This window comes from Nelusetta ayraudi, unplaced genomic scaffold (genome assembly GCF_046127955.1).
Source record: "Nelusetta ayraudi isolate G7.1 ecotype Tasmania unplaced genomic scaffold, CSIRO-AGI_Nayr_v1 ptg000021l, whole genome shotgun sequence".
NCBI lineage: Eukaryota > Metazoa > Chordata > Actinopteri > Tetraodontiformes > Monacanthidae > Nelusetta > Nelusetta ayraudi.
The window spans coordinates 4,676,327-4,686,986 of NW_027466071.1; the positions used below are offsets into that span (position 1 = coordinate 4,676,327).

General features: G+C 44.7%; 2 protein-coding genes across 2 annotated transcripts; one reads left to right on the forward strand and one right to left on the reverse strand.

Annotated features, from left to right (window-relative positions):
- Positions 1-59: 59 nt before the first annotated feature.
- Positions 60-8,599, forward strand: commd8 (COMM domain containing 8). The gene is made up of 5 exons (XM_076027787.1): positions 60-219; positions 1,238-1,396; positions 1,634-1,786; positions 7,572-7,727; positions 7,870-8,599. The coding sequence occupies exons 1-5, from the start codon at positions 175-177 to the stop codon at positions 7,888-7,890; spliced, it is 534 nt and encodes a 177-aa protein (XP_075883902.1). The 5' UTR covers positions 60-174; the 3' UTR covers positions 7,891-8,599.
- On the reverse strand, positions 2,370-4,494 carry LOC142889146 (L-rhamnose-binding lectin CSL3-like). Its single transcript, XM_076027786.1, has 9 exons — positions 4,440-4,494; positions 4,320-4,352; positions 3,936-3,983; positions 3,668-3,806; positions 3,382-3,497; positions 3,194-3,244; positions 2,897-3,020; positions 2,566-2,680; positions 2,370-2,478 (listed from the first exon to the last, which is right to left on the reverse strand). The coding sequence occupies exons 1-8, from the start codon at positions 4,468-4,470 to the stop codon at positions 2,569-2,571; spliced, it is 654 nt and encodes a 217-aa protein (XP_075883901.1). The 5' UTR covers positions 4,471-4,494; the 3' UTR covers positions 2,370-2,478; positions 2,566-2,568.
- Positions 8,600-10,660: the final 2,061 nt, after the last annotated feature.

Sequence of the window (10,660 nt, forward strand, 5' to 3'; positions counted from 1 at the left end):
TGTTGATGATTACGGTGCACGTTAAACATGCAAACTTTGAAAACGGGTTCCGCCTTTAAACCCTTTTTTTTAAAAGCGCTCCAGTAGCATCAGCGAACTCACTGGCCAACGATACGAGTCACGTGGTCGCGGTCAGCTGACCAGCAGAAGGCGGAAGTGCCGCTGTCAGACACTATGGTGGCTGTGCTGAGTAGGCTGTCGGCTGCAGACTGTCAAAGAGTGAGTATTGGAAGTATTTGGGGGTTTTACGTTAAAAACAACCGGGCTAATCTGAATTATACGAGTTTTTAAAACTACCGAACTGATGCTTCGGCGTAAACTGTTATGTTATTGTTAGAATCTGGAGCCTCTGATGATTGATAATTCATCTGTTCTTCGCCTGGTGGAGATAAATGTAAACCAGTTTTAATGTGTAGGTCCTTAAAAAAAAGAGAAAAAAAAGCACCCAATCGGATGTAATGTGAGTGTTCACTGTATTCATTCATGTTTAGCGACTTCCTTTCAGATGTGTTTACATTATCAATGCTCCATAACTGGTTGTAGATACAAAACTTGATCTGTCTATCCGCATAAAAACAATTATAAAGTGAAGACAATGAAGGTGTCTGTCAATTTTGTTTTAATATTAGAACTTTAAACAATCGCTTCATGTCTTTATATATTTAATTTTGCAATGTTGGAGTCTGTTTTGTCTGTTTTACTGCACTATTGTGCCACTAACCAATCCGTAAACTCCCTACTACTACTACTACTACTACTAATAATAATAATAATAATAATAATAATAACAATAATAATAATAATAATAATAATCTTCAGGGAAATTGGCTCTCTGTAATGTCTACATTGAAAGATATATGAAAATGACTTTTTTAGTCTGATAATGACACCATAGTTTCTCAATTGATTTCTCCTCAGTCAGTGTGAAACCTATTGCAGGAATGTTGGGAGAGAGAAGGGCTGACTCCTTTTCAAGCACAGTCACTCCATGACTGTGATTATGATCATCTTTTAAACTAATTAAGTGAAATTGGACCATTTTCCCGGCACACCGGGCATCATCTCGCTGTGCACTAGTGTGGAGCAACACAGTGGTTGAAAAACACTGCAACACATTCATTTATGTTCTTCACTGTCAGTGCAAACTGCTGAATGTGGAGATATTAATGGGAGATTCCTGCAGCCGAGACAGAGAGTCAGACTGATGCTGCCTGCTCTGTTGTCCTCTACTTCCCAGCTGTGCCATGGTGTGGTGGACGCGCTGTGTGGCCGCCAGCCTCCTCGCAGGAGCGACTGCAGTAGCGCCACCTGCAGTCCAGAGGAGTGGCTGGAGCTGCTGGACTCTCTGACGGCTCTCTTCCGCTTGGCGGTGGGCAACGACAGCAGTGATGAAGAGGTGACAAACACAATCAGTTCAATAATTCAATGATTCTTTTTGAATGATGATAAAGTATCTATCTATGTAATTTTTTCCAACACACTATATCATTTGAATATCCAATGATAAAATCCTGAACTGGATTTATTGGAACTGACAGTTACAAAGTGTTCTAGAATGAAAGAGAAGGAGGTCTTTGTTGCTCTCAGTGCCAAATCCATAGATGTCCCCTCCCCCCCACCCCCTCTCCTCCAGGTGCTGGCTGGATTGTCAGGACTGGGTGGCAGCCATGCAGACGTGGTGCTCAGCGTGCTGAGATCCAGACAGCTGGAGGTCCGCCGAGCTCTGCTCCTCAGAACAGACTCCATCTCCTCCACCGCGCTGCACGACTTTGACTGGCAGCTCAAGGTCAGTCAGCGTCTCTTCTCGGGCACTGTCCAATGTGCTGCACTTTGTCTTTTTCACTGGTGCCAATAACACTTCTCGTAAGACAGACCTGGGCAAAGTAGGGCCTGCGGGCCGCATCTGGCCCTTTGTGTGTCCCTGTCCGGCCGTGTGAGGCCAGCCATACATTACGCCATCTACTGGTGGATGGTCAAGGTAGTTTGGGTCGATGGCATGGATAGAGAGAGAGAGAGTCGCCAAGATACTTTAGTGCGATCCGTCCCTCCGTGGCCCTCTCAGGTTCCTCATGTGGCCCCTTGCAATAAAGCACTGCCCACCCCTGGCGTAAGACGTCCAACATTTTCTTGAAAATTCTCATGAGTAAAGATTGAGCGAGCCAACTACTCAGACTGAGAAATGGCTTCATTCCAGATATTGAACATAATCAGAAGCCAGATTAAAGAGGGAAAATGACCGAATATTATCCCTTTGTAAATTGTAATTTTAAAGGACTTGTGTTCTATATCAAAGTAGTAAATTAGTAAAAACAAAATAAATTAAAATATGTTATTTGAGTATCAAAAAAGGGAGCAAAACAATCAGTGAGTCCATGCAGTCTTTTAATGAATCAGATTGTGGTTCTGTTCTGAAGCTGAGACTCAACCCAGTGAAGCGTCGTGGTTTCTCTATGGGACGGCGCCGTGCAGAGGACCACTCTGAAAGGTGGCAGAAAAAAAGCACATTAGGGACCTCAGAGTAAATGATCATGAGGAACATCATCCTTCATAGTAGCTGCTGATCACCAGTTATTGACAGGTGTAGGCCACAGTCAGGTATTTGGGCTTGCCGTCGCAGTTGCGAGGTTTCCCCAGCGCCGACCTCTTCACTGGAACTCTGCACTCTGTCCGGTTGTCACACCTGACCAGGGACATCAAATAAACATCTGACTTCTCCATATAGAGACAGAATATCACCACTCAGTCTCACATATATACATAATGTGTATACATATATAAATATACATATATAAATATACATATATACATTTTTTTAGGGAACTTCCTTTTAAGTGCTTTTAAGGAAAAGCTTGACATGATGATTTAGCATGACAGTCATGTGGATGGTGTGACTTACATGCGACGGACGGTGATGTCTGAGATGCTGCTGCGGCAGAAGGTCATGACGGAGGGATGGTCGGTGCAGGTGTCCTCATCCACACGTCCGTAGATGGCCCTCTTGATGCTGATCACTCCACTCTCTGGACGGAAGACACAGCAACACATGTTGCAATGTAAAGAATGAAGATATTTTAGTTGACTGAAGAGAAGTCTGCATGTGTTGTCACACTTATGAGTGACAGATTAAAGAGATGTCGATGGATTGTTTCAGTCAAAGTCGGGGAGGTGGGAGGACCAGTAGAATTGTTCTCACCGCACTTGACCTCGGCGTGGCCGCCGTCACACGTGACCACGGAGCGCTCGCCTAGGGAAGGTCAGAAGGTCACGGCGTGATGAGCTGGAGCTCAGACTGTATACTATTGGGTTTCTGGAATGTGCTAACGCGCTAACTGGAAGACGCCTGTAGACCCTGGAGGTCTGCAGTGTGTTGCTGTCACCCACCAGGGCTTCTGTCCACACAGTCGTACGTGACCTGAAGGAAGTCGTCCGTGTTGTTGCTACACACAAACATGTTTCTGTGGGGCTTGGGGAGACGGCAGTAGTCGAGGCCGTCGCATCTGGAAAAAAGAAAAGAATATGTATTTACTCAGCTGTTATGAGGAAGAAATGAAGATAGACAAGTGTTGCCTTGACGCAATAAATTCATTAAACTTTTTAACGCCAGATATAATGTTAACATATTTTGGTCCAAGTCCAAGTGGACTAGAACACTATTCTAGTCTCTCACATGAACTTGGCCCAGCCCTGCATACTGCTATGCAGGCAATGGTCGTCTTGGAGCTGGCGGGGGGTGGTCCTGTCATAGCAGGCCATCCCACTCGAGTTGCCGTGACCCATAGACTGCAGCTGGATGATTTTTCCTTCAGCTGCAGGAGCAAACATGAGAAACATCAATCAGAGTAAATGGAGATCAACTCAATCGCAAGAAAAATGAAAACTGGTGAAAGGATTTTATTTTGGAATGAAGCAGTGAGTGTGGGAGTGGCGACACGTACGACACTGCAGGATGTTGTTTTGACCAGGACACGCCACATCAACGTAGCCTGCAGCCAAATACATTGAAAGCATCAGCACCACTCTCACCATGAACCCTCACTAGACTGACGGGCTTTTTGTTACTTACTAATTGTAATTTTCTGTCTTTTTAGTATTTAGTGGTCAAATAAAGTGAATGAAATGAAAACCAAAGATCTTCTGTAGTCGACAGCATGCAGTAGTTTTCCCTCCCAGTATTTGATAAGGAATTAAATTCCCAGATTACACGTCACTTAAACTCGCGAAGAATTTGCTGTGAAGGAATTTTCTCAATGAGACGAATACATTTTGAACAACTCAAAGTAAAAAAAACATGAAGATGAGTTGTCTGGAGTTGTGTTTACCTTCAGACAGCCAACAGCCAGACGCAGCCAGCACTAGAAATCATTACAACAACAAACAGAAGGGTTCAGGTAGTAGAGTTACACTCATGACAAACATGTTCAGTCTCAGTCATGACTTACTGGCAACGATGGTCAGTTTAGCGCTCAGCATCTTGTCAGCCTTTGACGCTGATGAGGAGGAGCCGCGGCTTTATACCCTCAGAGTTTTACTATGCAAACAGCCCCAGGTGGCCCATGGGAAATATCAACACAGAGCGTCTACCTTGGCTGATACTCAACTGAAATGTGACTAAGTAAACTGCCATGCTAAACATTCTTCAGAATACGTTGCTGCAATTAAAGAAAGATGAGGGGTTTTTTTTTTCCATCGTTTCTTTTTATTACCTGTGAGCAGCGCATACAAACTGTTTGTTAAACCTGCAGCCGTGAGAGTAAATGTTGCAGACCATCTCTATAAACACACCATAGCATCTCCTCCATGTCTTCATCGGAAAGAGCCACCTCACATGTGGACCACAGTGCTGCTAGAGTCCAGTGTCCCAACATGAGGAAGAGGAAGAGCAGGAGTCACAGCAGAGGAAGAGCAGGATTCACAGCAGAGGAAGAGCAGGAGTCACAGCAGAGGAAGAGCAGGAGCCACAGCAGAGGAAGAGCAGGAGCCTCAGCAGAGGAAGAGCAGGAGCCACAGCAGAGGAAGAGCAGGATTCACAGCAGAGGAAGAGCAGGATTCACAGCAGAGGAAGAGCAGGAGCCACAGCAGAGGAAGAGCAGGAGTCACAGCAGAGGAAGAGCAGGAGCCTCAGCAGAGAGGAAGAGCAGGAGTCACAGCAGAGGAAGAGCAGGAGCCACAGCAGAGGAAGAGCATGAGCCACAGCAGAGGAAGAGCAGGAGCCTCAGCAGAGAGGAAGGGCAGGAGTCACAGCAGAGGAAGAGCAGGAGTCACAGCAGAGGAAGAGCAGGGGCCTCAGCAGAGAGGAAGAGCAGGAGTCACAGCAGAGGAATAGCAGGAGTCACAGCAGAGGAAGGGCAGGAGTCACAGCAGAGCTGCAGAGGAAGAGCAGGAGTCACAGCAGAGGAAGAGCAGGAGCCTCAGCAGAGGAAGGGCAAGAGGAAGAGCAGGAGCCTCAGCAGAGGAAGAGCAGGAGCCACAGTAGAGGAAGAGCAGGAGTCACAGCAGAGGAAGAGCATGGGCCTCAGCAGAGGAAGAGCAGTAGTCACAGCAGAGGAAGAGCAAGAGTCACAGCAGAGGAAGAGCAGGAGTCACAGCAGAGGAAGAGCAGGAGCCTCAGCAGAGGAAGAGCAGGAGCCTCAGCAGAGGAAGAGCAAGAGTCACAGCAGAGGAAGAGCAAGAGTCACAGCAGAGGAAGAGCAGGAGTCACAGCAGAGGAAGAGCAGGAGTCACAGCAGAGGAAGAGCAGGAGCCACAGCAGAGGAAGAGCAGGAGCCACAGCAGAGGAAGAGCAGGAGCCACAGCAGAGGAAGAGCAGGAGCCACAGCAGAGGAAGAGCAGGAGTCACAGCAGAGGAAGAGCAGGAGTCACAGCAGAGGAAGAGCAGGAGTCACAGCAGAGGAAGAGCAGGAGCCTCAGCAGAGGAAGAGCAGGAGCCACAGCAGAGGAAGAGCAGGGGCCTCAGCAGTGACAGTTCAGAAGGTTCTGCTCAGATTTGGAATCTTCTTCTCACCTTCTCAAAGGTTCCAAGAAGGCTCCCAAAACAACAAACATTAACAGATTCAGTTATTAAAATTGGATGAATTTGAGCAACACACAAACTAATGTCATATTGTCTTGGTTGTGTGTCGTTCTTCCAAACACCGCACAACTGAACTTGGTGTCACTTGGCGTGTGCACCCTCGCTTGAGGCAAAGCTGATTGTATTGGATTTCTTGTTAAATACGTGCAGTTATTTGCACGCCCACCTGAGCAAACACTGTTACGACTGCTGCCTCTTAAATATTGATTTTATTGAAGCTACAAGGCGACTACATTTAAAACTAGCTGAGGTTCTCCCGCAGCACTGACACGTGACGGATGTTTTTGACAAGGTGACGGCTGTTCCGTCCACTGGCGGACTGGCAGCTCTGCTGGTTTCATGCTTCCATGCTGGCCACCTGGTATCTGCTGCACCTGGTATCTGCTGGCCACCTGGTATCTGCTGCACCTGGTATCTGTTGCACCTGGTATCTGCTGGCCACCTGGTATCTGCTGGCCACCTGGTATCTGCTGCACCTGGTATCTGCTGCGCTGTCTCTTCTGAAGATCCTCTGTGTCAGTTTCTGTCAGTCAAGTGAGAACGAGGCCGCTGTGATGAACGTGTCCAGGAACACCATGCACCCAGTTGTCTCTGGGCTGTGGGACCATCAAGCCCCGCAGGGAAGGTGTTGGAGAGAACTGTCAGAAGATATTTATGCATTCAAGGTTGAACAAACAGACTTTCATGCCAGCAGGTTGAAGTTTCCTCTGCCTCGCTGCTCGTTTGTAAAGTAAACTCAGCTCAGTGAAGGTTTGTTGTGTTAGGAGCCAAAACCATTTGATTCATTCACTTGAACAACGTCACACATGTGCTGTGTCTCAATTCAGGGTCTGCGTCCTTGAAGTGCGCATTTTGAAAGGAAGTTGCGTCATCGCACTGCGCGAAGGCTTGTCCCAATTCCCAAGGGTGCTCAGGACGCTCAAAATGCGTACTCGGAATGCGCCCTCGTTTTAGCCAATTCCAAGGATGCACCGCTACTATCCTTCGCGTACTTATGTATCCCATGATGCTTTGCGTGCTGCTGCAAAGCATCGTGGGATCCTGGGAAGTCAGCTGAAATTAGCACCAGCTACTGGTAAAGACACGACATATAAATTTAAATATTGAAGTTTCACATAAAGTATCCAGTTTTTAACGTAGGATTTTACTTATTTGATCTTCCAACAGCATCGTTAGATGGCGAACCAATGGTTAGGTTGATACTATAAAAACGTAACTTCCGGGGTTGGCCAGCAGGAGGGAACAGCGGTGACGAAACGAGGAAATACGCCGAAGGCTAGACCGTCCCGGGTGGTGACCGGGGAGGCGGGGTTTGGTCCGTCCTTCTAGACCGGGTCCTCGAAGAACGCTTCCTTCAGACGGAGGACACTCGGTCTGAAGGGTGCAGAACCTGAATTGAGGCACAGCGATGGTCTCCTGCCCACCGTGTTGTTCTCTTCACACTCATGAGTAGAGAATTCCTGTCTGAATTTGACCCTCTTCTCTTGCCGTGGCTCCTCAGCTGGCTCTGTCCAGTGACAAGATCTCCTCCCTCCAAACCCCTCTGCTCCACCTCAGCCTGGACGTGAGGGAGGACGGAGTCCAGCGGAGCGTCCACCTGGAGATGGACAGAGACGAGCTGAGCGCGCTCATTAGCTCCCTGGAGGCAGCCAATAAGGTGCGTTCGCCACCTGGCCACCTCCTACTGGCCAGGTGGCGTCGGTCCAGTCCTGACCTCAGCGCTGGGAGATCTGAGCTCTCAGTCGTTCAGTGTGTCGCTTACACGCCTGAATCTCATCATGCGTGATCCAACTTTGCAGGTTGTGTTGCAGCTGAAATGACGGAAGCCTGGAGTCGACTCCACGTCGCCCCCCAGAGTGGGACGGATGGAAGTGCCCGGTCTAAGCAGCGTGACGCTCGCTTCGTGCTACTGTGTTCACATCAGGTTTCATTCAGAGTTTCTTTGCTGTCTGATCAACATTGATCTCGTTGGGTTTTTTTTTTATTATTATCAAACTTGTAAAAACAAATTGCTTGTATCTTTCTCATTAATATTCTGTTTTTTCCTCATTGTCACATGAAGACATCACCTGACCCAAGTCAATTAAATGTGTTGTGTTAAACCTTCTCTCTAGAGGGCGTCCTTCCTTCCCTCCTCATCTCCTTCCTTCCTTCCCTCCTCATCTCTTTCCTTCCTTCCTTCCCTCCTCATCTCCTTCCTTCCTTCCTTCCTCATCTCTTTCTTTCCTTCCTTCCTTCCCTCCTCATCTCCTTCCTTCCTTCCTTCCTTCCTTCCCTCATTTCTTTCCTTCCTTCCTTCCTTCCCTCCTCATCTCCTCCCTTCCCTCATCTCTTTCATTCCTTCCTTCCTTCCTTCTTTCCTTCCTTCCTTCCTTCCTTCCTTCCTTCCTTCCTTCCTTCCCTCCTCATCTCCTTCCTTCCTTCCTCATCCCTGAAGAAGTGTTTTTGGTCAGACTTCCTATGAAGGTCTATGGTAGAGTGCATTGTGAATGCCTTTATAAAGCATTATAATAAAACATGTCATAAGTGTTCATTATGATGTGTTACAACTCATGACAAGGTTTATAAATTGTAAGTGGTGGATATAATGTGTTAAAAGCTCTAGGACAAAGTGACACTGAAGTCCTGGGTGGTTATTACCATGTTATAACTACAATAGAATATGTCAAATATATATATAAAAAAATATAAATCAAATATTAAATATAAAAATAAATATTTAAGAGGACGAATTTGCGAGCTTAAAGTAAAGTGTGGAAATCTTGTCTCCCTCTTCAGTTCTTGCCGCTGGACTGAAAAAAAAAACACCTTGTACTTTTAGAAATTCCCTGCAGATGGCGCTGTATGGACTTCCTGTCAGCGCCACTCAAAGCCTGTTACATTTCTCCTGGTTTTTCCATACAACACTACGGAAGCTCATTGCTGCCAAATTAGAGGGAAAAAAACAAGAGGCTTCGTGTTGTAATGTGACAGTTTTCACGTTTTGACGCGAAACCTTTGACATCATATTTTCCCACAGTATAATGTACATTTTTCACATTTCTATGTGCTATTTTTCACGCTATGCTGACAGAGAGAAAAGCAACCTGCAGCCAGAGATACCAACCCAAACTCGGATTGGAATTTGTTTTTATTATTATTATTATTTCTCAGGGAGCTGGGGGGGTGAGGGGGGGAAACAGCCAGCAAGAGCACTACTCAGTGTGGATGTTGCTGGAGATGTAATAAGCAATTTTTATTGAAACAGTTTTCTTAAAATTCTTTATGACTTGGCACAAATGATTTTGTGTTTTCTCTCTTTTTTTCTTTTTTCTTTTATTTTTTTTTTACCAGCGTCCATATGCTGCTCCCTCCCTCCGTCCCTCCATCACGCTCTCTCTCTCTCACACACACACACACACACACATTTATACACCCATAAGTGTATTTATGGCCTGCAAACATGCACACAAATACCAACCTCTGTACTCTGGAGTGCATATGGAGCAGTTGAGAGAGAGAGAATAAAAGTACTACAGTCATTTTACATTTACAATAGTAGTCGTCCTCCCCCTGCAGGCAGAGCAGCAACCACGGAAAAGCATGTGTCCGTCCGTCCATCCATCTATCTGTCTGTCCGTCCGTCCGTCCATCCTTGGGTCTCTCTTCCTTCTTTAGAAAAAGTTTTTTTGTCCTGCTGTCCCACTTGTTGTCCAACCACACCGGAACAGTGTTGATGTCTCATTAGCGGGACTGTTTTTTTTTTTGTTTTTTTTTCTTTTGTTTGTTTTTTTAGCATTGAACTCCAGGGAAGAAAGAAAAGAAAGAGAGAATGAAAAAAAAAAAAAAAGATTGTCACCATTCTGCTGGGATGTCAATCTAACAGGCTACACATCATCAATAATGGCGCTGGATCACTTTCAGAGCATCGGAAGAGAAACAAAGAAGGAAATCTCAAAGCTTGCGCTGTGAGCGCTGCTCCTTATTTTTGTTTTCTTTTTTTTATATATATATTTTTTGTAGTTTTAAAAAAAGTACAAGATGATTCATTTTCAATTCTTCTACTCACTAAATATAAGTTCAACCCTGTTTGAAAGATGAAGTTTCTCAGTAGAAGGCACAATATTCCGCCATGAGAGAAGAGCTCGCTGCTACTTTGTGTCCTGTGGTTTTTAGTTCTTTGCTGTGTTTTGCAGCACCTCACTGGTTGCAACCAGTAGCATACTCATCTTTACTACTCACCTAAAGGGGTAAAAAATGAAAACATATATCTATATATACATATATGTATATATATATGTATATATATATATATATATATATATATATATATATGTATATATATATATATATATATATATATATATATATATATATATATATATGTGTATATATATATATATATATATGTATATATATATATATATATATATATATATATATATATATATATATGTATATATATATATATATATGTATATATATATATATATATACATATATATATACATATATATATACACACACATATATGTAAAAATATATACATATAGATATATATACATATCTATATGTATATAGATATGTATGTATATATACGTATATATATAT